At 50.1% G+C, this 26,931-nt stretch overlaps 1 protein-coding gene across 2 annotated transcripts; it reads left to right on the top strand.

Moving 5' to 3' along the window:
* LOC100155738 (protocadherin-8) lies at positions 18,402–24,485 on the top strand. Of its 2 annotated transcripts, none has more exons than XM_003131007.5 (3): positions 18,402–22,317; positions 22,811–23,018; positions 23,497–24,485. In XM_003131007.5, exons 1-3 carry the CDS (start codon positions 19,978–19,980, stop codon positions 23,871–23,873), a joined length of 2,925 nt encoding a protein of 974 aa, XP_003131055.2. In that variant the 5' UTR covers positions 18,402–19,977; the 3' UTR covers positions 23,874–24,485. The 2 variants fall into 2 exon arrangements, with proteins under 2 accessions (XP_003131055.2, XP_013836026.2); XM_013980572.2 differs by having other exon boundaries at positions 18,402–22,608.

The following is a 26,931-nucleotide window of genomic DNA, read 5'->3' as shown; positions in this document are numbered from 1 at the left end:
CCACTATTTGGTCCCTTCGGGAGGCTGGGAGACTCAGAGAGCCAGTCTCCCTTGACCCTCCAAGACCTGGACCCCTCCCGAGAGCCTTGTCACCTGTTTCTTTGCCAATAGAAGGAGAACGCCAAACACACCCCCATTCCCACTCCCAGAAGCTACCTCTTTCTCTCCTTCCTGTCTGGGTCTTCAAGTACCTTCTATTTTCTTCCCGGTAAAAACCGTCATAATCAAGGAATTACCAAGAGCTTGGCTACCTGTTGGAATGGGAAGTAGTAAGAAAAGGAGGAGTTCCTATTATAGTTTAGTGGGTTGAGAACTTGACTAGTATCCATGAGGATGTGGGTTCCATCTCTGGCCTTGCTCAGTGGGTTAAGGATCCGGCATTGCCACAAGCTGCAGTGCAGGTTGCAGACGCAGATCTGGCCTTGCCGTAGCTGTGGCGGAGGCTGGAGGCTATAGCTCTGATGCGACTCCTACCCTGGGAACCTCCATATGCCGCAGGGTCAGCCCTAAAAAGACAGAAAAGAAAAAAGGAGTCAAATATAATACTTTACAGAGAGATAGAGAGGGCCAGCCTTAACATCTGTGAATGTCTGCCAAGTTAAACATCTATGTATCTCGCCTATCCAGTAGCCCATTTGCCTGACACTGTGGCCCCTCTTAGGTCTTAACCCCAGACTGGGTGTCCTTCTGTTGCCGGGCAGGGGGGAAGGAAAGAGGGGGGGGGAGCAGGGAGAGGGAGGAAAAGTGGAATGACTGGGAGGTTTGGGAGAGGAGGACATCTTGAGCGCCCCCTGGAGGCATATCTGCAAAAGGCCTGAATTTGCTCTGATCACAACCGGACCTAAATGTAAGCCTACCCTATAACAATCATTTGTATTAAGGTCCTTGATGGCAACAGAAGTTGATGATTGATCAGTGGTAAATGTCCAGATACCATTGATGAATGGAATTGGATTTTAACCTGTGGAGCATCTCAGAGTGGGATAGGCAGAGTTAATGTTCAACCCACACACATGAGGACAAGCCATGCCCTTTGTTAAAATACTAAAATCTGGAGTTTCCGTCGTGGCTCAGTGGTTTACCAGTCCGATTAGAAACCATGAGGTTGCAGGTTGGATCCCTGGCCTTGCTCAGTGGGTTAAGGATCCGGTGTTGCCATGAGCTGTGGTGTAGGTTGCAGAAGCAGCTCAGATCTGGCGTTGCTGTGGCTCTGGCGTAAGCCGGTGGCTATAGCTCCAATTAGACCCCTAGCCTCCATATGCCATGGAAAAGCCAAAAAGAAAAAAAAAAAATAAAAAACCTAAAATCCGCAACAATGTTTGGTAAAAATCCTCTGCTGTGAACTCTCAAGTGCTGCCTTAGCCGATCTCAACTTCCCACAATCCAGCAATTAGAGAATCATTGCCTGCTCAGCAGGAAGCCTGTAAATACTGCTCCCCAGACTAAGACCAGTGCCTATTCTGATTGGTCAGTGCCCAACATGCCATACCAGTCGTTGAATCTTTTTAAATTACTCTGTATGAGAATGCTTTGAAGAGGGAGAAAGACCTGGTAAGATATTCACCATGCATGGTTGTGCAAGCTGTTCACTGCACAAACAAGTTCTTCAGACCAAGGTAACCACTAGGGTTTGAATTTCAGACTGTGCTCTGCTTTCCAGTCCATGTGCCCTGACAAGAGACTGCAACCATCCAAAGAAAAGAGAATCTTTTTCTAATGTACACAAGGGTTCTGTGTGTTCTAGCAGCTGGCTCACTTCAGAAGCTATTTTAATCATTCAGGCCTGAGTGGAAGAGACCTGGCCTAGGTTGGGGGCCATTGGCAGGAAAGTCAGAAGTAGATGCAAGAGAATTTTGGAGCAGAACCTAACTCTTTAAAAAACTGATGGTTAGGAGTTCCCGTCATGGCTCAGTGGTTAACGAATCTGACTAGGAACCACGAGGTTGCGGGTTCGATCCCCGGCCTCACTCAGTGGGTTAAGGATCTGGCATTGCTGTGAGCTGTGATGTGGGTCACAGGCACAACTCCGATCCCACATTGCTGTGGCTGTGATGTAGGCCAGCCGCTGTGGCTCTGGTTCAACCCCTAGCCTGGGAACCTCCATATGCTGCAGGTGTGGCCCTGAAAAGCAAAAAATAAAATAAAATAAAAATTTAAAAGATGATGGGTAGGAGTTCCCCTCAATGGTTCAGGGGGTTAAGAATCCTACTGCAGTGGCTTGGGTCACTGCAGAGTCATGGGTTCAATCCCTGGCCTGGCACAGTGGATTAAAAGAACTGAGATTCTCTCAGCTATGGCTCAAAATTAATCCCTGACCCAGGAACCTCCATATGCTGCCGTGAGGCCATAAACATAAACAACCAAACAAATAAAAATAAAGACCTGATAGTCAGAGGCATGAGGTATCAGAAATATGTAAACCTGACTTCTATCTGAAAGACAGTACAGTCCCAAAAGAGAGAACGATGGGACAAAAAGAACCCATTGGAGAAGGGATGGGGTGAGTTTGTTTCCTGCCTGCTGCTCTCTGGGAAATTATAGCTGGGTGTCCAAACAGGATGTCCAACTGACAGACAAAGAGTAAAGCTCAGGAGAGGGGCCAGAGCTGCCGATGGAAAAGCTGAGTCCTGCACATTCAATAACATTGAAAAGGAGTTGCCATTGTGGCACAGCAGAAACGAAACTGACCAGTATCCACGAGCATGTGGGTTCGATCCCTGGCCTCGCTCAGTGGGTTAAGGATCCAGTGTTGTTGTGAACTGTGGTGTAGGTCGCAGACAAGGCTCGGATCCTGAGTCCCTGTGGCTGTGGTGCAGACCTGCAGCTGTAGCTCTGATTTGACCCCTAGCCTGGGAACCTCCATATGCCTTGGAGGCTGTGCTAAAAAGCAAAATGAATAAATAAAATTTTAAAAAATAAAAACATTGAAGAGCCTCTGGGAGAGGAGAGAGGGGGCAAAGAGCAGATGGTGAGCCCTGGAGAGCGAGATGGTGATGAAGCAGGGGTGTCACTCCATACACTGGAAAGTGAACCATTAGAATTGCACTTCAGGAGTTCTCATCAAGGCTCAGCGGAAGCGAATCTGACTAGCATCCATGAGGAGGCAGGTTCGATCCCTGCCCTCGCTCAGTAGGTTAAGGATCTGGTGTTGCCATGAGCTGTGGTGTAGGTCACAGACACAGCTCGGATCTTGTATTACTCTGGCCGTGGCGTAGGCCAGTGGCTACATCTCCAATTGGACCCCTAGACTGGGAACCTCCATATGCCATGGGTATGGCCCTAAAAATAAAAAGAATTGCATTTCAATGTTCTCTTGCTGTGAACCAGCTAGGAACCCTTGCAGACATTATTTAATTTCTCTGAGGCATTCCTGTTGTGGCTCAGTGGGTTAAGAATCTGACTAGTATCCATGAGGACCCAGGTTTGATCCCTAGCCTGCCTTGCTCAGTGGGTTAAAGGATCCAGCGTTGCAGCGAGCTGAGGTATAGGTCGAGGATGCAGCTCCGATCTGGTATTACTGTGGCTGTGGTGTAGGCTAGCAGCTATAGCTCTGATTCCATCCCTAGCCTGGGAACTTCCATACGCCACACATGCAGCCCTAAAAAGCAAAAAAAAAAAAAAAAAAAAATCTGAGCCTCAGTTTCTTTGAAAGTTGTCATAATACCTACTTTGCAGAACAGTGGAATTAAATAGGTGAATTTCCTAGCCCACATGTGGCAAGAATCAAGTATTCAACACTGTAATCATTATCAGAAATATGATTGCTAATATTATCAGCAGAGGGCTGTCCTCAAATTCTTGGGAATACCTACAGAGCAGGACAGGACGCACACAGAGCCAGCCAGGATATATTAAAAGGATGTGGAATAAGTAACTAATTTCCCAAGATGTGTGCTAGATGGTGTACCTTTTTCCTAAACAAGATTTAATACATGAATATTATTTTGATAGTGGCATGTAATATGAGCTCATCTAGGAATGAACGAGAATCACCCTCTAAGCTGGGTTTGGCATCAGGAGACCTGAAGGCAGGGAAGGGGTGATGCCTCAAAGGCCGTGAGGATGAAGAAGAAAGATGCTGATGATGAGGGCAAGATGCTGGAGCTGCCTTGAGCTGCCTGGAGCTGAGAAGGGGTGAATGAATGGAAGGCAGCCGGCCTTGACTTGGGGAGCTGGAATCCATCTGGATTTCCCTCGAATCTCTCAGGGAAGAGGAGCTAAATATTTCCAGGTGTGGAACCTGGACCAGGCAGAATAGGCAGGACATCCTTCCGGACTGAAATCAGGGCATGGCATCTGTGGCATCTCGACTTCCTGGTAGCGCTGTCCAAGGTCCGGCCGCTTCCTGTCTTGGCCTGAGCAGAATTGTGTTGTCATGGTTGGGCCGATTCTCAGACTCTGATTATCTCTCCCAATTCACACTTACTAAAATTAACCAGGAGTCTCTTGCTTTTATGCAGGTGGCAAGAAGTTGATACCGTGTCCCTGCTATAAACGAAGGACATCTATTTCATTCATTCATTCATTCATTCATTCATTCCAACACATGCTAATGGTGATTTCTTTATGCCAGACACTGAGGTTAAAGCAGTGAACGACCTCCGCTCTAAAGCATGTCCAGCCTCTAGCTCCTCCCAAGCCCAGCTGAGCAGATTTTACCTGCCTTCCCTTCACCTGTCCCTATCTCTTAAATCAAAAGCACGACTTAAGCATCTCCATTAGCACTAGGGCTTAACGTATTTAATGCTTGACTGTTGGTAAAGGGCTTCAGTATTCCTCATCTCATGGCATCTTCACCTCAACTCTGAGATAGGTGGGCATGACCACCTCCCCCCAAAATAATTTATTTTATCAAATACGGAGATGGGATGTTTAGACCAGGATACCAGCACTGTGTCGCCTCGATTTCTCTAAATTCTATATTAAAATCGTGTCTTGTTGGGTGTGTGACTTACATCTTGCCATCTTCAAAAAAGGATGCATCATATTCCATTCATCTCCCACAAGAGATATTTTCTTCTTCAGGTCTTTTGGATATTGATGATTAGAAATAGAGTTTGGGAAGTACACCGTGGCAAGTAATCCTGCCCTATGTTTCCTCCCAAATCCAAAGCTTGGCTTAAAATAGCCCCTCTTTCTCACAAAGAGTTCCCTGAACCATCTCCTCCCCTTCTTAACTGAGTTCCTAGAATCTTTTCTCCTGGGCACTTATCTCTAAATTTATCACTATTTATTGCTGACCACATCACACTGAAGTTGTGCAATGGTTTAGCTGCCCTTTTCAACTAACCATAATGTTTTAGAGGGCAAGAGCTTATACTCCAGTGCCTCGCCCTGTGGTTGTCACTACAATAATGAACCAAATTCTCCTGCTTCAATGCTTCCTAGTGTTCATGATCCCTTTTCTATGGCTTACCCTTCCCTCCACCTCCCCCGCCCCAAATTATTTGTTCTCCAGGCTTCACAGAGTGTCAACATTCATACTCATGTTGTTCTCTGCATTTTTTTTTTTTTAGGGCCACACCTGCAGCATATGGAAGTTCCCAGGCTAGGGGTTGAATCAGAGCTGCAGCAGCAGGCTTATGCCACAGCCACAGCAACGCCAGATCCAAGCCATATGTACAACTTACACCCATAGCTCACGACAATGCTGGATCCTTTAACCCAGGGAATGCAGCCAGGGATCCAAACTGCATCCTCATGGATGTGAGTCAGGTTCTTAACCCACTGAGTCACAACGGGAGCTCTGTTCTCTATAACTGTTTGACTTCCTTGGGAACTTCTGTCCACATGATTGTAAATCCTTAAAAGGCAGATGGGGGAGTTCCCGTCGTGGCGCAGTGGTTAACGAATCCGACTAGGAACCATGAGGTTGTGGGTTCGGTCCCTGCCCTTGCTCAGTGGGTTAACGATCCGGCGTTGCCGTGACCTGTGGTGTAGGTTGCAGACGCGGCTCGGATCCCTCGTTGCTGTGGCTCTGGTGTAGGCCGGTGCTACAGCTCCGATTCAACCCCTAGCCTGGGAACCTCCATATGCCGCGGGAGCGGCCCAAGAAATAGCAACAATAACAACAAGACAAAAGACAAAAAAAAAAAAAAAATTAAAAAAAATAAAATAAAAGGCAGATGGGTTTTTTTGTTGTTTTTGTTTTGTTTCGTTTTTGCTTTTGTTTTTTACCTTTTCTAGGGCCACTCCTGGGGCATATGGAGGTTCCCAGGCTTGGGGTCCAATTGGAGCTGTAGCCGCCAGCCCACACCAGAGCCACAGCAACGCGGGATCTGAGCTGCCTCTGCGACCTACACCACAGCTCACAGCAATGCTGGATCCTTAACCCACTGAGCAAGGCCAGGGATCGAACCTGCCACCTCATAGTTCTTAGTCAGAGTCATTAACCACTGTGCCATGACGGGAACGCCAAAAGGCAGATGGTTTAACCCAACTGTAAAGCCCTCAGCAGGGCATAGTTCTGCACTCTGGAATTTGCTTAGTAAAATGTTTTTGATCTTGCTAGTTAGTTGATGATGGTAAAAGTAAAAGCTGTTAGAACTGTGATTAGTGAAGATACTTCATGCACGTTTTCCCCAAGCACAAGCATGAGGACATGTAATCCCATGACCAATACTCAATCTTTCACTCTTGGGGGATTTCCTCACTAATTAGTCTGAAACTGTAATTTAGTCTATACTTTAAGGAACATGTCACCCAAGAACACTTCTAATTTATTCCTGATCTTCCTTGAATTTAGAGGTGCATGTGCCTTTGACCAGCATTTTTCCCAACTGCTCTTTTCCTGCTGCAAAAGAAAAAAAAGGGGGGGGGGGAGTTCCCATTGTGGCCTATCGGAAAGAAATCTGACTAGTATCCATGAAGATGTGGGCTCAATCCCTGGTCTTGTTCAGTGGGTTAAGGATCTGGCACCTGCCATGAATTCTGGCGCAGTTCTCAGACTCAGCTTGGATCTCTGTGGCTGTGGCTTAGGCCAGCAGCTGCAGCTCCAATCTGACCTGTAGCCTGGGAACTTTCAAATGCCATGGGTGCAGCCCTAAAAAGACAAAAAAAAAAAAAAAGTAATGATTTGTCCAAGACCTGAGAATGGGAGGCAAGCTCAGAGCCTGAACCCTGGCACTCAGCCTGTCTAAAGGTTTTGTCCAGCTCTCCTGCTATTCCCTCAAGCCTGCCTTCTAATAACCAGGCCAAACGAGTTTTCTACTACATTACAGGGCCTTGGAAATGAATGAAGAAATGTAAGTGAAAGCGAAGTGTGACATATCTGGGTAGAACTTTTAAGAAACAATTCACTAAAAGGTTACTGCATTCCCTCTTCCTTCTGCCATGTCAAGGAGAAAGTCCCAGATGGTGGCTTCTCCATCAGTCTGGGTCCCCAAGAAAAGAAAACAAACAGGGCATCCCCGAGCCCAGTTGGGGTGGCTGTACAGAGTGAGCACGAGATATGCCTGTTTTATTTATTTATTTATTTATGTTTTTGTCTTTTTTTTTTTTTTCTTTTCTAGGCCCGCACCCCCAGCATATGGAGGTTTTTAGGCTAGGGGTCTAATTGGAACTGCAGCTGCCAGCCTACACCACCGCCACAGCAATGCCAGATCTGAGCTGCATGTGCAACCTACACCACAGCTCACGGCAACGCCGGATCCTCAACCCACTGAGCGAGGCCAGGGATCGAACCCGCAACCTCATGGTTCCTAATCGGATTCCTTAACCACTGAATCATGATAGGAACTCCCCTGTTGTTTTAGGTCTGTAAGATTTGGGGGGCTGTTTGTTGCTGAAGCGTAACTTAGCCCATCCTGATCCAATGCTCCTAAGTTAAGGAATCCCTTCTCCCTGCTTCACCAAGTTGTATTTTGCTATTATCCCTGAATTTCTTGACTTCAGAGAGCAGCCCTTCTGATTCCTAGAGGTTCCGAGGCTCTTTATCATTAGAATCCTCCTCCAAAAATATGCCTCTCACGACAGTCCGCTCCTGGAAAAAAACCACTCCACTCCTCCTTTTCCAGAGGTCCAGCAAAAGCCTCCACTGGGGTCTGATGGAGAGGTGTGTAATCCATCACACATCCTATATTGTTCCTTCCTCCCAGCTCTCAGTCTTGAGGGATGCAGGGGGCCCAGTAGGGCCCCCTGGCCACTGAGGGAACAGGAGTCACCCAGTCTCCATGTTCTGACAGCTTGTCACATTATTTGGCCCTGTGGGGGCTCTGATCCCTCCATCCACCCCTCTTCTCTGTCCTCTGAGGCCAGGGACCTCTATACAAGGCTCCCCAGGCAAAGCAAAGCAAGATTGATGCCCTCCAAAAGGCCGGCTGGGGCCGGGAGGGCTCTCGGTTCAATACAAGGAGCAGCCCATTCTTTTTCCATCTCGGGTTCCCACACTGGATGCCAAACAGGAGCTCAGAGCTGGGGCAGCCGGAATTCAAGCCTCATTCAGCCCGGAACACAAATGATCTGCCACACTTCGCTCATCAGCCTGGCACTCTCACCTCCCTGACTTGTACGCCCTCTGAATCGCCCCAGTCCTTCTTGAATTAACACGTGTGCCATACTGTCCTCTGGACAGAGGATCAGGAATCAAAAGGCTTCCAAAAGTTGGGGGCACATGCAGGGGGCAGGGGCGGATATTCGTTTACATATTGGCCACGGAGTGTCCCATCGTCTATCCCCATTCCCCACGTTGCTCCTCTCTCCCTGTTAACGCTAGTGATGTTTGAGGAGTTCCTGTGGTGGCTCCGCCCGTTAACAAACCCGACTAGCATCCATGAGGATGCGGGTTCAATCCCTGGCCTCGCTCAGTGGCTTCAGCATCTGGCATTGCGCTATAAACCGTGGTGCAGCTCGCAGACCAGGCTCGGATCCTGCGTTGCTGTGGCTCTGGTGTAGGCTGGAAGCTACAGCTCCAACTGGATCCCTAGCCTGGGAACCTGCATATGCCGCCGGTCGGCCCTAGAAAGACAAAAAGACAAAATAAACAAAAAAATTAAAAAAAAAAAAAAACGAGTAATGTTTGAGGATGATGGCTATTCGAATCCCAGCTCCCTGCACATAAAGCCCCTAAGGGTTTGGGGGGCTGGGGTTATAAGGACTGTCGAGCAATACATAGAAGAATGATTTCATCTAAATTTCCCGAGAAGTTTCATAAACCAAAGCACCTCTGAAGGACAAAAGACAACTGGAAAATTACCTGAAAATAAATGCTTCCAAAGTGTTCAGAAAGAACCCAGGGTGACGGGGACTGGGAGGCCGCTAACTAATCCATCAGCTTTTTTTTTTTTTTTATCTCACATCTAGATTTTTTTTTTTTCCCAAGGCCTCAGCCTGTCACCATGCAGTTTATCAGCTGTCACTCCATCTCGATTCTGGGTGACATGAGATCAATGGCCTAAAACTGCTCTCAGATCTATGGCGAAATTTATAACAGCAAGCTCTGCTGTACTCTGGCTGGGCCCGGGTCCCAGGGCTCTGAGGGTGAGACGGCCCTGCAGACTTCATTTCCATTTCAAAAATGGATTTTGACCCACTTGGAGCAGGAGAGTTCAAGCCATCAGATGCAAAGGAAGTCCTGAGTCAGAAGTCCAGAGCACTTACGTTTGACCAACAACGATGTTGGGGGAAGAAGAAAAAAAAAAAAGACGAGTCAATGATTAAAATCCTCTCTGCCTTGAAAAGGCTCTAGCTGCCTGCTTGAATTTCTTTTGAACTATGTGGCATTCGTTAACACCAAACCCCCAAATTTGCAGCAACAGGTTTTAGACTCTGAAAGCAATTAATCCATCCCCTTTAACTGCAGAGCTCTTGTGCATGGTTTGAGCAGAGATTTAGGGGGGGTTTTGCTTCTCACAAAGGGTTCCTCTGGTTTTCTGCAACCCCTCTTTTCCCCCCATGAATATTCCTGGCCACTAACCAGCTAGTCGCTGCTCCCCAACCAACAAGGGCAACTCGAGAGAGTAGGACCCTTCACCTTCCTCCCAGATTCAAGTCCACTGGTTTAGGGTTGTTTTGTTTTTCTTTTTTTCTTTTTACAGCCACACCTGCAGCATATGGAGGTTCCCAGACTAAGGGTCGAATCAGAGCTACAGCTGCCAGCCTACACCACAGCCACAGCAATGCAGGATCCGAGCCACATCTGTGGACTACACCACAGCTCGCAGCAATGCCGGATCCTTAACCCACTGAGTGGGGCCAGGGATCGAACCCGTGTCCTCACTGACACTATGTTGAGATCTTAACCTGCTGAGCCACAGGTTCCTGCCACAGCAGGAACTCCCAGTTTAGGTTTTTTACTGCAACTCCTTTTCCTCCTCTTTTTACTCCAGAAAGTGCACTGATGTCAGGGGCAACATCCTTCAAAGCTCCCCATTGCCTTAAGGATAAAACTGAATTTCCCAGAGGTCCCGTCGTGGCACAGTGGATAACGAATCCGACTAGGAACCATGAGGTTGCGGGTTCGATCCCTGGCCTTGCTCAGTGGGTTAAGGATCGGCGTTGCCCTGAGCTGTGGTGTAGGTTGCAGACATGGCTCAGATCCCCCGTTGCTGTGGCTCTGGTGTAGCCCAGCAGCTACAGCTCCAATTAGACCCCTAGCCTGGGAACTTCCATATGCCCCAGGAGTGGCCCTAGAAAAGGCAAAAAGACAAAAAAATAAAAATAAATAAATAAATAAAAACAAAATTTCCCTAACGTGGTGTCTGAAGCAACTACATGCTTCTGGGCCTTCTTCACCCCTCTGCTGCTTCCCCAGCTCCTCATGGCACCCTGCACCCCAGCTTGATGCCACTGAGCTTGCTGTGCCTTCAGCAAGAAAAGTCCCATTCACCTCCATCCCTGTCTCGCCCCTTCTATCCTTAGCTCTGCTCATCCTTCAAAACAGCTCAAGGAGTTTCCTTGTGCGGCATCAGGTTAAGGATCCAGCATTGTCACGGTAGCAGCTCAGGTGTCTGCTGTGGTACAGGTTCCATCCCTGGCCCGGGGAACTTCTGCATGCCTCAGGCATGGCCAAAAAACACCAAAAAACACCAGAAAACCAAAAAAAAAAAAAAAAAAAAAAAAAAAAACCAGAAACACTCTCAGCTCACATGTCACCTCCTCCAGGAAGCTTTCCTGAGCACCTCCAGTTCCCTGTGCAATTGGGCCCCCCCTCCTCTGGGTTCATCAGACAGGCAGGGAGCACACACCTGATGACCTATTCCCCCTCCAAGGACTGTGGGCAGCACTTGAATATGTCACCATCACACCAGATTCTGTCTCCTCCTTTCTCTTTCCTGTCTCAGGGATGATTAGCAGGGGTCTACCTTTTTTTTTTTTAATTATTGAAATACAATTGATTTACAACATTGGGTTAATTTCTACTGTAAAGTGATTTGCTCATACATACTTTTTTTTTTTTTTTTTTTTTTTTTTGTCTTTTTGCCTTTTCTTGAGCTGCTCCCTCAGCATATGGAGGTTCCCAGGCTAGGGGTCTAGTCAGAGCTGTAGCCACCAGCCTACACCAGAGCCACAGCAATGAGGGATCCAAACCGCGTCTGCAACCTACACCACAGCTCACAGCAACGCCGGATCCTTAACCCACTGAGCAAGGCCAGGGATCGAACCCGCAACCTCATGGTTCCTAGTAGGATTTGCTAACCACTGCGCCACGATGGGAACTCCCATATATTCTTTTTTGTATTCTCTTCCATTAGGGTTTATCTCAGGATACGGAATCTAGTTCCCTGGGCTATACAGTAGGACCTGGCTGTTTGTTTATCCTCTACCTAATACTTTGCATCTGCTCACCCCAAACTCCCAGTCCATCCCTCTCCCCCCTCCTCCTCCCCCTTGGCAACCACACATCTGTTCTCTATATCTGCGAGTCTGTTTCTGTTTCATTTGTGTCATATTTGAGATTCCACATGTAAGTGTTAAATCACGTTTGTCTTTCTCTTTCTGACTTCCCTCATTTAGTGTGATAATCTGTAGTTCCATCCATGATACTGCAAACGGCATTATATTGTTCTTTTTTATGGCCAGAGTCTATCATTTCTCTTATCTTTTTTCTCTTTTTGTTTTTTTATTTTATTTTATTTTATTTTGTCTTTTTAGGGCCACACCTGTGGCATATGGAGGTTCCCAGGCTAGGGGTTGAATTGGAGCTACAGCTGCCGGCCTACACCACAGCCACAGCAACGTGGGATCCAAACCACATCTGCAACATACACCACAGCTCGCGGTAACGCCAGATCCTTAACCCACTGAGCGAGGCCAGGGATCGAACCCGCAGCCTCATGGTTCCAAGTCAGATTCGTTTCCTCTATGCCACAATGGGAACTCCCCCTTTTTCTCTTTTTAGACAACATTTTTGTTTTAGAAAATTTAGACTTGCAGAAAAATGGCAACGACAGGGCAGGGCATTCCCCTAAACTTCACACCCAATCTCTGTGTTATTAACATCTTATGTTAGTGTGGTTCGGTGGTTACAATCAATAAACCATATTGATACGTTGTTAGCATCTAAAAGCCCATCCTTTACTCGAATTTCCTTGGTTTTTCTCTACCATGGCTCTTTGTTCCAGGACACCCCACTGCATTCCATTGTTGCATCTCCTGAGGCTCCTCTTAAGTGGGGCAGCTTCTCTAACTTTCCTTTTTTTTTTTTTTTTTTTTTTTTTTTTTGATGAACTTGACAGTTTTGAGGAGTCCTGGTCAGGTGTTTTGTAGAATAGGCTTCCATTGGTGTTTGTCTGATGTTTTTCTTATAATTAGACGGGGGTTCTGTGTTCCGGGGGTAAGCTGCCATTTTCATCACATCTTATCAAAGGTACCTACTATGCATAGGACCTATCACTGTCGATAAATGGGCTTGATTACCTGGTCACAGTGTTTGTCTGGTTTCTCCATGTTACGTCACTCTTTCCCAGGTCATTTCCATACTGTCCTCTCAGGAAGGAGGTCCCTCCCTATTCACATCTCGCGCCTAAGAGTGGGAAGTTCTGCTCACCCTACCAGAAGGGAGAAAAACTACATAAACCATTTGGTTGGGTTTTTTCGGTTTTTTGTTTTTTATTTTTTTATTTCTTTTATTTCTTTTTTTAATTTGTTTATTTTTATTTATGTATTTATTTATTTTTGGCTGCCTGAAGCATATGGAGTTGGACCTCGGCAACACCCTTTTTTTTTTCTTTTTTTTTTTTTTTTTTGTGTTTTTGCCTTTTCTAGGGCCGCTCCCGTGGCATATGGAGGTTCCCAGGCTAGGGGTCGAATCGGAGCTGTAGCTGCCAGCCTATGCCAGAGCCACAGCAACTCAGGATCTGAGCCACGTCTGCAACCTACACCACAGCTCACGGTAACACCGGATCCCTAACCCACTGAGCAAGGCCAGGGATCGAACCCGAAACCCATGGTTCCTAGTTGGATTCGTTAACCACTGTGCCACGACGGGAACTCCCGAACACCCATCTTTTAACCCACTGTGCCAGGCGGGGATCGGACCTCAGTCCTGGCCCTGCAGAGACTCTGCCCATCCCATTGTGCCACAGTAGGAACTCTGTTCTTCGGCACAAGAAATGTGTCTCTTCTTTCCATTTATTTATATCAGTATGGGTCATTTGCTGGTTTTTGAATCTCTGTTTCCACAGCATACACCACAGAATCTGGCACTTGGTAAATTCTCAGGAGTGTTCATTGAGAGCATGAGCATGTATGAAATGAGGTGTGTCCCCTCAAAATTCACATCCCATCATGGTGCAGTGGAAACAAATCTGATTAGGAACCATGAGGTTGTGGGTTTGATCCCGGCCTTGCCCAGTGGATTAAGGATCCGGTGTTGCCATGAGCCGTGGTGTAAGCTGCAGATGCAGCTTGGATCTGGCATTGCTGTGGCTGTGGTGTAAGCCGGCAGCTACAGCTCCAATTTGACCCCTAGCCTGGGAACCTCCATATGCCACGGGTGTGCCCCTGAAAAGGCAAAAAGACAAAAAAAAAAAAAAAATCACATGTTTAAACCCTAACTCCTAGTACCACAGATGTGACTGTATTTGGAGCCTAGACCTTTAGAGAAGAAATTCAGGTCACATGAGGTCATAAGGGTGAGATCCTAATCCAATATGACCAGTGACCCCTTTAAGAAAAGGAAGAGAGGGAGTTCCCATGATGGCGCAATGGAAACAAATCCAACTAGTATCCATGAGGATGCGAGTTCGATCCCTGGCCTTGCTCAGTGGGTCAGTGATCCGGCCTTGCCATGAGCTGTGGTACAGGTCACAGAGGCGGCTCAGATCCTTTGTTGCTGTGGCTGTGGCTGTGGTTAGGCCGGAAGCTGCACCTCCAGTTCAACCCCTAGCCTGGGAACTTCCATATGCTGTGGGTGGGGCCCTAAAAAGAAATAAGAAAAGAAAAGAAAAGAAAGGAAAAGAAAAGAAAAGGAAAGGAAGAGATACCAGGGGGAAACGCACACAGAGAAAAGGCCATGTGAGGATGTGCAAGCCAAGGACAGTGGCCTCGGGAGAAATCACTCCCTCCCATACCTTGATCTTGGATTTCCAGCCTCCAGAACGGTTAGAAAATAAATTTCTGTTGTTTAAACCAGGTAATCTGTGATATGTTATTATGACAGCCGTAGGAGAGTAACACAGAGGGTGTCGACTGAAAAAAAAAAAATGTACAACCTGAAAGTTGAGAGTTATATTTTACTTGGCAGGTGAAACTGAGGATTTAAGCCCAGGACACTGCATCTCAGATAACTCGTTAGGAACAGAGCTAGAGGAGTAGAGAAGCCAGGACATACTGAATGTTTCTTTTTTCTTTTTCGGTCCAAACCCACGGCATATGGAAGCTCCCAGGGTAGGGTTCAAATTGGAGGCTACAGCACTGGCCTACGCCACAGCCAGAGCAACGCAGGATCCGAGCCACATCTGTAACCTACACCACAGCGTTTTTTGCACATCAGCTCCTTGTAAGTCACAGGTCACCTTGAGATCCCCAGCATCCTTGGAGGGAAAGTCCTTTAGAGTATTCCTGCTCCTCCAGAATTATGGGTTCCTGTCTCTTAAATATTTATATCTGCAGGTGGTTTCAATGATGATACCTGGCTTTTGTGACAATGAGTGGGTGAAAAATCTACTGAAAACTTTTTTGCCATCTTTCGATCTCAACCAAAGAGCAAGGTACCAAAAGATTTTGAAATGACATGAGGGTTTGAAAGTTACCCGAACTGTCACAGGACCATTTTCTCCTTCCTTTGGGATCTATACACCTACCACTATGTCTATTATTATTTCCAGAAAGGGTGTTGGGGAAGCAAGAAGGAATCGGAAGGACAAATGTAACCAGAGCCATGTGGACAGAAGATCTGGGGAGTATTTTCCCTTTCTTTCTTTCTTTCTTTGTCTCTGAACAAATCCCTCACCTGTAAAATAAGAGGTTTAAATTATATGGCTTGTGATTTCTTTTTTCCTTGTGCCTTAAGAGGAAAAGATAAGTAACATGTGTTCAGGGCTTCCTAAGCACCTGCTACTATATTATCTTACACAGCCCTCAAGCTGGTCTTACCAAGTACTATTATTATCCCCATTTTGCAGAGGAAGCACATGAGACACAGAGAGATCAAGTGACCTGCCTGGGGTCACACAGCAAATCAGTAGCCATGTTCAGATCTGAACCTAAGCAGGGTGATTCCAAAGACAGCAATCCCAAGAGCTGGGTTTTGTGTCTTTTCAAATTGTATTCCAGAGCATCCTAACCCAGAGAACGCACAAAAGGATGTGTGGCCCAGGACCTGGAAATGGTCCAGGGTGTATGAGCATCTGGCACTGGGATCAATCCAAAATCAAAGTTTAAACAACAGTTACCTTCACCCTCAAACTGGCTCTTTGTCTGACTGCTGCATTTGAATCAGAGCTGTGGAGGCTGTTTCTTGGTGGTTTGGGATTAAAGTTTCAAAGTCACTATACCAGTATTGAGAGACAAGTCAAGGAGGGGAGGGATTTTTCTCCAAAATATGAAGTCGGCAGTTGGAGCATAGAATCTGTTTGGTTGTGTTTCTAGAGAGCAAACCCCAGTGAAACCCAGTGATTTAGTCATTCTAACACATTTCTATAAAGTGTTCTTTGCATTTTACAAGAATGAATTCTCTGCCTCCCAAGAGCTTCGTCTGTTCTCTGCTTGGCGGAGCACTTGCTGCAAACTTCCCTAGACGGTTTATCCAACGGAGTGAGTCTGTTGGAGGAAAAATGATGGGCCAGGCTTTATTTACTTTTTTTTTTTTTAAGTTAAAAGGTTAAAACATAACCCCTGTCCCCCTCCATCCTTAGAATTACACTTTCCAGCCAAGTCTAGTTCCTTTTCCTGGTAGATATAATCCTAATTAAAAATAAATTACATGCTGCATAGAACTTGAAATGGAAAAGATAATCCTATTACATATGAGAATATATCCTGACTTTCTTTCCCGCTAAACTGTGGGAGATAGCAGATCAGGCTGAGCCTCCCATTGTCGCCGCTTTGAAAACTTTCCTGGAGCCCTAATCCGTCACGTGACGCCCGTGTCAATTTCGGGGTCCGCACGCGAGTTTTACAATGCGGGCATTAGGCTCGGTAACAGAAACCCAGCTTTGCAGAGCCCGCAACATTTGCATGTCAAGAAAACGCCGGCCATTGTGGGGGCTGTGTTTGTTCTCAGGATTGCCAGGCAGTTGCCGCCTAAGTTGCTAAAACCCAGAAAAAGGGGCTCCTTTGAGCCGGCCCCGGCCTTTGGTATGATAACAAGTCGATTAGAGCGGCTTTGTGGGGCCGGATCAGCGCCGGGGGAGGGCGGGCGGCGATCCCTTCCCCCCTCTTCCTCCAGCCCCACCTCCCCGGACATTTTGCTTCCCCGGGGGAGTTGCTGTAGGCGCTGATGCGCTATTTTAAATCGTATTTCCATAATCTGGAGGCTGCAAGGCGGTGGGGCCCGGGAGCTCCTTCTGCTCGCGTGCCTTCACACCCCTACGGCCGGCTAGGAAAGGCCTCCGCGCACCGGCAGCGGCAATTGCTCCTCGCCCTTGCTCCCCCGGCTTCCTGCCCAGGGCTCCCGGCTCCGCGCTTCCCCTTGCCGCCTCTCTTGCCGCCACTTCGGAGCAGCAGAGGAGCCCGCGGCCGATAAGATGCTCCGGGCTGCTAGACGCTCCACACACCTCCACCCACCTCTTGGCTTTTGCCTGCTCCCCTACTTCCCCCACCTCGCCACCTACACGCCTTTGTTTATTTCAGTCTCGAGAATGTGCATAATGAAATGGAAGCTCTTTGAGTAAAAATATTAGGTAGATCCCATTCTCCCGCCAAGCCAAAAACTCAGATTTAAACGGCGCGCGGCTGTGCTCTCGCTGTCCAGCCCGGAACTGAGTAGGGCCGCCGGGGCGCAGGGGGCGCAAGAGTGGGTTGGGGCTCCCGCCCACTCCCAGGGCTCTGGGCAAGTGTCTACTCACGGGAACAGCTGAAGACATCCTTTCTCTGCGACTCTGGCCCTACTGCCGTTTCCATCCGTCCCCCATCTCAGCTTTTCATCCCATCCGCAGCACAGCGGCACCGCGCTGATCTGAACTCTCTGGTTGCATCAGGGAGGCCGCTGTCCGACTACCAAGTTCTGAATCTCTTCGCATCCGGGCGGACCCGGGAAAGGGATGAGAAGCGAGGGCAGGATCGTGGGACTGCCAGAGGTCAGCAGCAGACCCCAGGCCCGGGGGGGAGTGTTGAGGGCCCGGATGGAAGACAGAAAGTTATTTGGGCCGTGCATACCCTCTGAGAAATATCCCTCAGAGAGAGAGCGCGCGCAAGCTATTAAATGGCAGTTGGGAGGAGAAAAAAGTGGACGAGAAAGCTGGGAATTGGGCTCCTGTAGGTGGCGTCGCCCTTTACACTTCCCTGCGCGGCTGCAGTGCCTGGCCTCCTTGCTTTTAGCATTACCAGGCCAGCAAGGTGGAGGAAGCAGGACAGGGAACCGAGAGGCACGATCGCTCTGAGGAAGCCCCCCAACTACCCACAGTCCAGCGCACCCCATTCCCCGCAGTCTCCTAAGAGCTTTTACTTATTGATGGCTGAGGCTGCATTTCGCGCTCGCGCTCTCGCTGTCGCTTGCTCTCTCTGGCAACTCCAGAGCTGCTCGGTCTTCCTCTCTCTCCCACCTCCCCTACCCACCAGCTCCCTCTTGGCCTCCCTACTTTAGGAGGACTCCCACCTCCCTTCTGAAAAGATCCCAGAATACATTCCCTCGGGTTTGAAGGAAAGGAAAACACAGGTAGGATGTTGACAGCAGAACTATCATCAAGATTCATAATAACCTTACAGTCTCTTATCAAATCTGTCGTCTGAAAAAAAAGACTCCCTGTGGGTGACTTTTTTTTTTTTTTTTTTTTTACTTCTCTTCCTTCGTGTGTATTTGCAGAGCCTGCTCCATAATGCTCTTCAGTAAGAATCAGTAAGAATCCGTCTTGCCGGAGCTTGGAGCCCCATTCCCTAGTATTCAGGGATCCTGGAGGATACCTGTGGGGCTAGGGCCAAGGCTAGCCAGCCCAAGGACCCGCCCAGCCCAGAGCTGGCAATGCTGAAACTCCACACTTTTGGAGGCAGATGGTTAAGTTCCCCCAGGTTCGTGCCAGGTTTCAACGTCATGCTGTGATTTTGTTCTTCTGGAACGGGATGAGTGTTGCTTCCCAGAGCGGCCCTATTAGAACCGAAAGAAAATCCTCTAAATAGGCGGAACAAGGCATCAGGAGGGAATGTCCTCTAAATGCACTTTAATACGAGCCGGGTATTGTGTGGAATTCAGCGCCCATCACCGTTTAGCTGGAGAGTTATGGCAGTGATTGGGGATGAATAGAGGAACATAATGGATACATGTGGCGTTTGCTCATTATATTCAAGTTAGCCCAACTCCGCCGTGGAAACTGTTCAACTTTCTCTCCCCCTAGCTTGTCACAGTTAAATAATACAGACATTGGGGCCTCCAATGGGATCGCCTGCCACGCCATTCTATTTCCACTACTAACGAGGGCTTCATAAGCCTTTGATACAGTCTGATCTTTGAAACCTTTCCAAATCTCCTCAAGCTTATGCTAAATCCTATTTGGAACTTTTTTTTCCTTGCCTGCTAGCGCCCAGGGCTTAATAAAGCCATTTGAACAGTGACATGCATACTAACACGTCGCAGAGCTCTTTGCTGAAAGGGAAGTGGCAGTTCTGATCACCCGGGCTCACACGAGCACGACACAATTGCGTACACAAATTTGAATAAAATCAATTTTCCCTTATCCTTCGGGCTCCTAAATCGAGACGCTATTTCCGAGCGCCGTGGGAAGCTGGGAAAGAAGGCGAATTGAGTCTCACCATGCAGAGCAAGTCTGAGGAGAGGGGGCCGCGAGCAAGTGTAAAATTCAGAGAGCGGGTGTGGAGTCCGGAGTCGCTGGGGCAAATCCCAGTAAGATTGCTCTCAATTCAAGGGCCCGGCCCCGGCGGGGCACAATTAACAAAACCATCCTCTCCTTTAACGCCCGGCGACCTGTGCCAACTCCTCTACCAGCTAGGCACTGACAGGAAAGGAGGGGGGGCAAAGGAGTTAAAGAAACAAAGGAAAGATTCCCTAATTTTCCTTTCTTGTTTTCCCTTCTTAAAGCCTTGCCACATTAAAGGGATTGTCTGAGGCTGGCGTAGGAGCGGCGCGAGGGCCAGGCCGCCATTGGCTGCCCGGTTCGAGTGATTTGCATATCGGCGGCTATAAAAGCGGAAGCAGGCGCGCGGCGGCGCAGCTCCAGCGAGAAGAAGGGAGGGAGAAGTGAGGACTGTGGGCGGGTCGGCGAGTCCTCAGAGCCCGCCGGAACCGCCAAGCTGCAGCCAGCAGACTTCTCCCGCACCCGGCTCGCAAAGAGCGTGCTCTGAGGAGCCTGAGATTCACGCCTGGACCTGAGAACCAAAGAGGAATCACTCCCTCAGCCTTTTGGAATAGCGCTTGGGGCTGGCGGCATGAGTCCAGCGAGGCGTGGGGGCAGCCCCTGCCTTTTCCCCTTGCAGCTCTTCAGCCTCTGCTGGGTGCTCTCCGTGGCCCAGAGCAAGACAGTAAGATACAGCACCTTCGAGGAGGATGCCCCCGGCACGGTCATCGGAACCCTGGCTGAAGACCTACATATGAAAGTGTCCGGAGACACGAGCTTCCGCCTGATGAAGCAGTTCAATAGCTCTCTGATCCGGGTGCGCGAGGGCGATGGGCAGCTGACCGTCGGAGACGCGGGCCTGGACCGTGAGCGGCTGTGCGGCCAGGCCCCGCAGTGCGTGCTGGCCTTCGACGTGGTCAGCTTCTCGCAGGAGCAGTTCCGGCTGGTGCACGTGGAGGTGGAGGTGAGGGATGTCAACGACCATGCGCCGCGCTTCCCCCGGGCCCAGATCCCCGTGGAAGTGTCCGAGGGCGCGGCCGTGGGCACGCGCATACCCTTGGAGGTGCCGGTGGACGAGGACGTGGGCGCCAATGGGCTGCAGAGCGTGCGCCTGGCCGAGCCGCACAGCCCCTTCCGCGTGGAGCTGCAGACGCGCGCGGACGGCGCCCAGTGCGCTGACCTGGTGCTGCTGCAGGAGCTGGACCGCGAGAGCCAGGCCGCCTACAGCCTGGAGCTGGTGGCCCAGGACGGAGGCCGCCCGCCGCGCTCCGCCACGGCCGCCCTCAGCGTGCGCGTGCTGGACGCCAATGACCACAGTCCCGCCTTCCCGCAGGGCGCGGTGGCCGAGGTAGAACTGGCGGAAGACGCGCCCGTGGGCTCGCTGCTGCTGGACCTGGACGCGGCGGACCCCGACGAGGGCCCCAACGGCGACGTGGTGTTTGCCTTCGGAGCTCGCACCCCGCCCGAGGCGCGCCGCCTCTTCCGCCTCGACCCGCGCTCGGGCCGCCTCACCCTCGCCGGGCCCGTGGACTATGAGCGCCAGGACACTTATGAACTGGACGTGCGGGCGCAGGACCGCGGCCCCGGGCCTCGCGCCGCCACCTGTAAGGTCATCGTGCGCATCCGCGACGTCAATGACAACGCGCCGGACATCGCCATTACCCCACTGGCCGCTCCGGGCGCGCCTGCCGCTTCGCCCTTCGCCGCCGCCGCCGCCGCCGCCGCTCTGGGTGGGGCAGATGCGACCTCGTCGACGGGGCCCGGGACGCCGGAGGCCGGAGCCGTCTCGCAGGTGCCAGAGGGGGCGGCGCGCGAGAGCCTGGTGGCGCTGGTCAGCACCTCGGACAGGGACTCGGGCGCCAACGGGCAGGTGCGCTGCGCCCTCTACGGGCACGAGCACTTCCGCCTGCAGCCGGCCTACGCGGGCAGCTACCTAGTGGTGACCGCCGCGTCCCTGGACCGCGAGCGCATCGCTGAGTATAACCTGACGCTGGTGGCCGAGGACCGCGGTGCGCCCCCACTACGTACTGTGCGGCCCTACACCGTGCGCGTGAGCGACGAGAATGACAACGCGCCGCTTTTCACGAGGCCGGTCTACGAGGTGTCGGTGCGTGAGAACAATCCGCCTGGGGCCTACTTAGCCACAGTGGCCGCCAGGGACCCGGACCTGGGCCGCAACGGCCAGGTCACCTATCGGCTGCTGGAGGCCGAGGTGGGCCGCGCGGGGGACGCCGTGTCCACCTACGTCTCGGTGGACCCGGCGACTGGGGCCATATACGCGCTGCGCAGCTTCGACTATGAGACCCTTCGCCAACTCGACGTGCGCATCCAGGCGAGCGACGGTGGCTCCCCTCAACTCTCCAGCAGTGCCCTGGTGCAGGTACGGGTGCTGGACCAGAATGACCACGCTCCCATCCTGGTGCACCCGGCACCGGCCAACGGCTCCCTGGAAGTGGCCGTGCCCGGGCGTACGGCAAGGGACACAACCGTGGCGCGCGTGCAGGCCCGGGACGCAGACGAGGGCGCTAACGGGGAGCTGGCGTTCGACCTATTACAGCAGGAGCCCCGAGAAGCCTTCGCCATCGGCCGCCGCACGGGGGAGATCGTGCTCACCGGCGACCTCTCACAGGAGCCGCCCGGCCGAGTGTTCCGGGCGCTGCTGGTCATATCCGACGGCGGCCGCCCCCCGCTCTCCACCACCGCCACTGTCAACTTCGTGGTGACAGCAGGCGGCGGGCGCGGCCTGGTGTCGCCCGCCAGTGGAGGGAACCCAGAACGCTCTCGCCCGCCCGGCTCGCGGCTCGCGGCGTCTGGGCCGGCGCTGCAATGGGACACGCCGCTGATCGTCATCATTGTGCTGGCCGGGAGCTGCACGCTGCTGCTGGCTGCCATCATCGCCATCGCCACCACCTGCAACCGCCGAAAGAAGGAGGTGCGCAAAGGGGGGCCCCGCCGGGAAGAGCTGCCCGGGGCGGCGGGCGGCGGAGCCTCGGCTCCCGGCTCCCCGGAAGAGGCCGCCCGGGGAGCCGGGCCCAGGCCCAACATGTTCGACGTGCTCACCTTCCCTGGCAGCGGCAAAGCGCCCTTTGGCAGCCCCGCGGCCGACGCGCCCCCGCCCGCGGTCGCCGCGGCCGAAGTGCCGGGCTCGGAGGGCGGCAGCGCCACCGGGGAAAGCTCCTGTCACTTGGAGGGGCAGCAGCGGCTCCGCGGCCCGCACGCCGAGGTGAGGCCTTCCTTCGGCTGGGCGCCCCCTCGGTGCTCCGCGGACCGGCTGGGGGAAGGGACTGGAGGGGTGTGGGTGTACGTGAGACCGAGATGCCTAACCTGTCACACGTGTTTTGTTTCTTGTCCAACCCCCTTCCCCCCCACCCCACCCCACCCCACCCCACCCGCCGCCTGCCCACCTCCCCCTTTACCTGCTGCAGCCCTACGGCGCCTCCCCCGGCTTCGGAAAGGAGCCGGCGCCCCCTGTGGCTGTCTGGAAAGGCCATTCTTTCAACACCATCTCCGGCCGAGAAGGGGAGAAGTTCAGCGGCAAAGACAGCGGCAAAGGGGACAGTGATTTCAACGACAGCGATTCCGACATCAGTGGGGACGCTCTGAAGAAGGATCTCATCAACCACATGCAGAGTGGTGAGGACGCCTCTCTCCTGCCACATTCAGCGTTCCTCCTCTCCCTCCGCTTCTGCCACCGCCTCTCCTCTCCATCTCCCGTTCCCAGACCCCCGCCCTCCTCCCCACCTCTTTCGGTCCTGGAGTTTCCCCAGCCTGCCCCAAATCGCGAATTTCAAACGGCCAAGTCGAGGCAGCTCCACCACCTGAATAAACCAGACTCCTTTCCGGTTAGGCTGGAGGTAGGGGTGATTGATGCTAATGATCTAAGGAGGAATTCTGCTTATCCTCTTTTTTTTTTTTTGCTTCCAACCAAAGAAGCTGAGCCAACTTCTTTATAGGAAGCAGTGTTCCCATTTCAAATCTGGAATCAGGGCGTTCATCTTCTCCCATACTTTCCTTTTCAGCGGCTCTGACCCTGTCTGACACTTTGAAGATGGAGGCAGAGTGTGTGTCATCTCAGTAACCAGCACGCCCTCTCCCTTTCTCTTTTCATTAGGACTGTGGGCGTGCACCGCGGAGTGTAAGATCCTGGGCCACTCGGACCGCTGCTGGAGCCCCTCTTGCGGGGGAGGGCCCAGCGCCCATGCCTCGTCTCACCCACCAGCCCAGATGTCCACCTTCTGTAAGAGCACGTCCCTGCCCCGGGATCCTCTGCGCAGGGACAATTACTACCAGGCCCAGCTGCCCAAAACCGTGGGGCTGCAGAGCGTCTATGAGAAAGTGCTGCACAGAGACTATGACAGGACAGTCACTCTGCTCTCCCCTCCACGTCCAGGGAGGCTCCCAGACTTGCAGGAGATTGGGGTACCCCTCTATCAGTCCCCCCCTGGCAGGTACCTGTCCCCAAAGAAGGAAGCCAATGACAATGTGTAATCCTACGCTGCATGTCTTCACACATGTACAGGTCACTCCGAGAAGCCCCTAAGTTATTGACCGGTTTCAGTGTTGTAAATATAAATATGCAAGATGTGCCTTAAAATGAAGTTGTTGGAAGCTCTTTCCAATCACATTGGTACTGTTTGGTATTTGCAAACAAAAATGTAGTTAATGTAATTTTTATGAAATGTGTGCAGTATTTAATTTTTCTTATCACGCTATTGACTTTAATTTCACTTGCGGCTTGCCATTTTCTTAGTGTTTTTAACCTGTACATTGTGTAATGTAATGTTTGTATATAATGAAATTTTGTTATATTTTTATATAATAAAATGCTAAAGTGGAAGTTATTGCCAAAGGAACTGTCTGTAAGACAAAAACAAAAACAAACAAACAAAAACAAAAAAAAACATGTTGGAATTACTTAATGGAAATTTTATCTTTTACCTGAAACAACCTAGTGTTTGAGAAGTTTTGCCTTGCCAAGTATAACTTGTATATCTTGAGTCTGTGGTAGATTTCAAGTTCAATGTTATTTAATTACATTTGGTTTTCTGTAAACCATGTCACTTATAAGCACAGTAATAAAGGATTTGTCATGTGTTTGAAGAATCTGCTAATTGCTTTTTGTGAAGTTGCCTACAGTCAGGCATTCACAAATAATCAGAGTACCAGCATTAAACCTCCTTTCAAGTGCTAATTATTTGGGCATTATTAATGTTCCCAGCAACATTAAACCTGTGGGATTTCAAGCACCGGCGTCTCATCCAAGTATTAAAAAATATTTGTTGCTTTTGTAAAACATATGCACCTTACATATATATCAGGCACTCGATAAAATGCCTGCCCTCATTTATTAGCTTACCAAATATATATGGAGCATCTCCCAAAAAGGAGGAAAGTTAAGTTTGGGCTGTTCATTCACTAGTTAAACATCTGTAAAGCTTTTGCTAACTTCAGTATCTCCTCTAGGAGCTGGGGTTCAAGGTTAGGAATACGTAGTCTCAAGAAGCACTTGGCTTAATTATTAAGGATTTTAGTATCAAAAAGACTCAAACATATGGATGAAAAGATAGGGTGCCTGGGATGTGCTTTCAGATATTCTGGAGGAGGGAGTTCCCGTCGTGGCACAGTGGTTCGCGAATCCGACTAGGAACCATGAGGTTGTGGGTTCGATCCCTGGCCTTGCTCAGTGGGTTAAGGATCCGGCGTTGTGGTGAGCTGTGGTGCAGGTCGCAGACCCAGCTTGAATCCTGAGTTGCTGTGGCTCTGGCGTAGGCCAGTGGCTACAGGAGTGGCCCTAGAAAAGGCAAAAAAAAAAAAAAGTATGTTCTGGAGGAAAGCATGAGTCTATATGAAATGAGACTGAAAAGATATTGATCATTGTTGATGCTAGCAGAGGGGAGTAAATTATCTATTTGTGTGTTTGTGTTTGAAAATGTACATAGCAGAGGGTTTAAAAAAACAAACACCAAAAGACCTATACTTGGAGTTCCCACTGTGGCGCAGAAAGATCTGATGGCATCTCTGCAGTGCCAGGACACAGGTTCAATCCCCAGCCCTGCACAGTGGGTGGCACAGTGAGTTAAAGGATCCGGTTTTGCTGAAGCTTCTGTGTAGTCGAAACTGTGGCAGAAATCTGACCTCTGGCCCAGGAAGTCCATGTGCCTTGCAGGGCAGCCAAAAAAGAAGAAAAAAGAAAAAAGAAAAAAAAAAAAAAAAGACATACCTACATTTTATACTCTAAGCATACTTTATTTGAAATTAATAATAACGAGAGCTAGGGCATTCCCGTCGTGGCTCAGTGGTTAAGGAATCCGACTAGGAACCATGAGGTTGCAGGTTCAATCCCTGGCCTCGCTCAGTGGGTTAAAGGATCTGGTGTTGCCGTGAGCTGTGGTGTAGGTCGCAGACGAGGCTCGGATCCTGAGTTGTTGCATCTGTGATGTAGGCCAGCAGCTACAGCTCCAATTCAATTCCCAGCCTGGGAACCTCCATATGCTGCCAGTGCAGCCCTAGAAAAGACAAAAAAAAAAAAGACAAAAATAATAATAATAATAATGACAGCTAACATTTTCTGAACAAGCTTTTATATGAGCAGAGCTCCTTACAAAGCACTCTGCATGAATTATCTCACTTAATCCTCAAACAACCCCCACGAGGTGGGAACTACCATTATCTCCATTTTACAGATAGAAGAAACAGAATTCAATTAGGAACCATGAGGTTGCAGGTTTGATCCCTGGCCTCACTCAGTGGGTTAAGGATCCAGCGCTGCTGTGAACTGTGGTGTAGGTCACAGACTTGGCTTGGATCTGGCATTGCTGTGGCTGTGGCCTAGGCCGGCAGCTGTAGCTCTGATGGGACCCCTAGCCTGGGAACCTCCATATGCCGTGGGTGTGGCCCTAAAAAGAAAAAAAAAAAATGTCCATTTTACAGATAAAGAAACTGGGGCACAGAGAGTTTAGGTAAAATGCCCAAAGTCACACAGCTCATAAGTGGCCAGGATGAGATTTAAGCCGGATTATTCAAGGCAAGAAAATAAAATGAAGCAATGAAAACTTGTTTTGTTTTGTTTTTTCTTTTTACCATAAAGGAAACAGAGTTAGGTGGAAAAATCCCATGCGTTGCCTGTACTGCCTGATTATTGTTTAGTGCTTTATATTTCTGAAGTGCCTGTGTTCCCTTATTACTAATTACAGAGTGCAAGGCACTGTAATGAATAGAGGGGGCCCTCAACGCTGCCTGTTGAAGTCATAATTGAAACCAGTGGTGGCTCCAAGCTGAAGCACAAGGGGACACACACAAGTGCTTTGCCACCCGTGGCCTGTGCAAAGTTTAGCAGTTCCTACAGGCGCCTGAGCAGAACAAGCACGTGAGGAGCTGAGACAGCCCAGACAGACCTCAGATTCTAGAAAAAAATGATGGATGTGGCCAGATGACCCGACAGCTCCAGGACCATGAAGACCAGCCCCCCACCCCCACCCCCACCCCGAGGGGAGAGACATCCCGATAGCCCTACCATTCTAATATCTAAAGATTCATTCTGGAGCCA

Source organism: Sus scrofa, chromosome 11 (assembly GCF_000003025.6).
Source record: "Sus scrofa isolate TJ Tabasco breed Duroc chromosome 11, Sscrofa11.1, whole genome shotgun sequence".
NCBI classification, from domain to species: domain Eukaryota; kingdom Metazoa; phylum Chordata; class Mammalia; order Artiodactyla; family Suidae; genus Sus; species Sus scrofa.
This window is presented reverse-complemented; position numbering and strand designations above follow the sequence as displayed.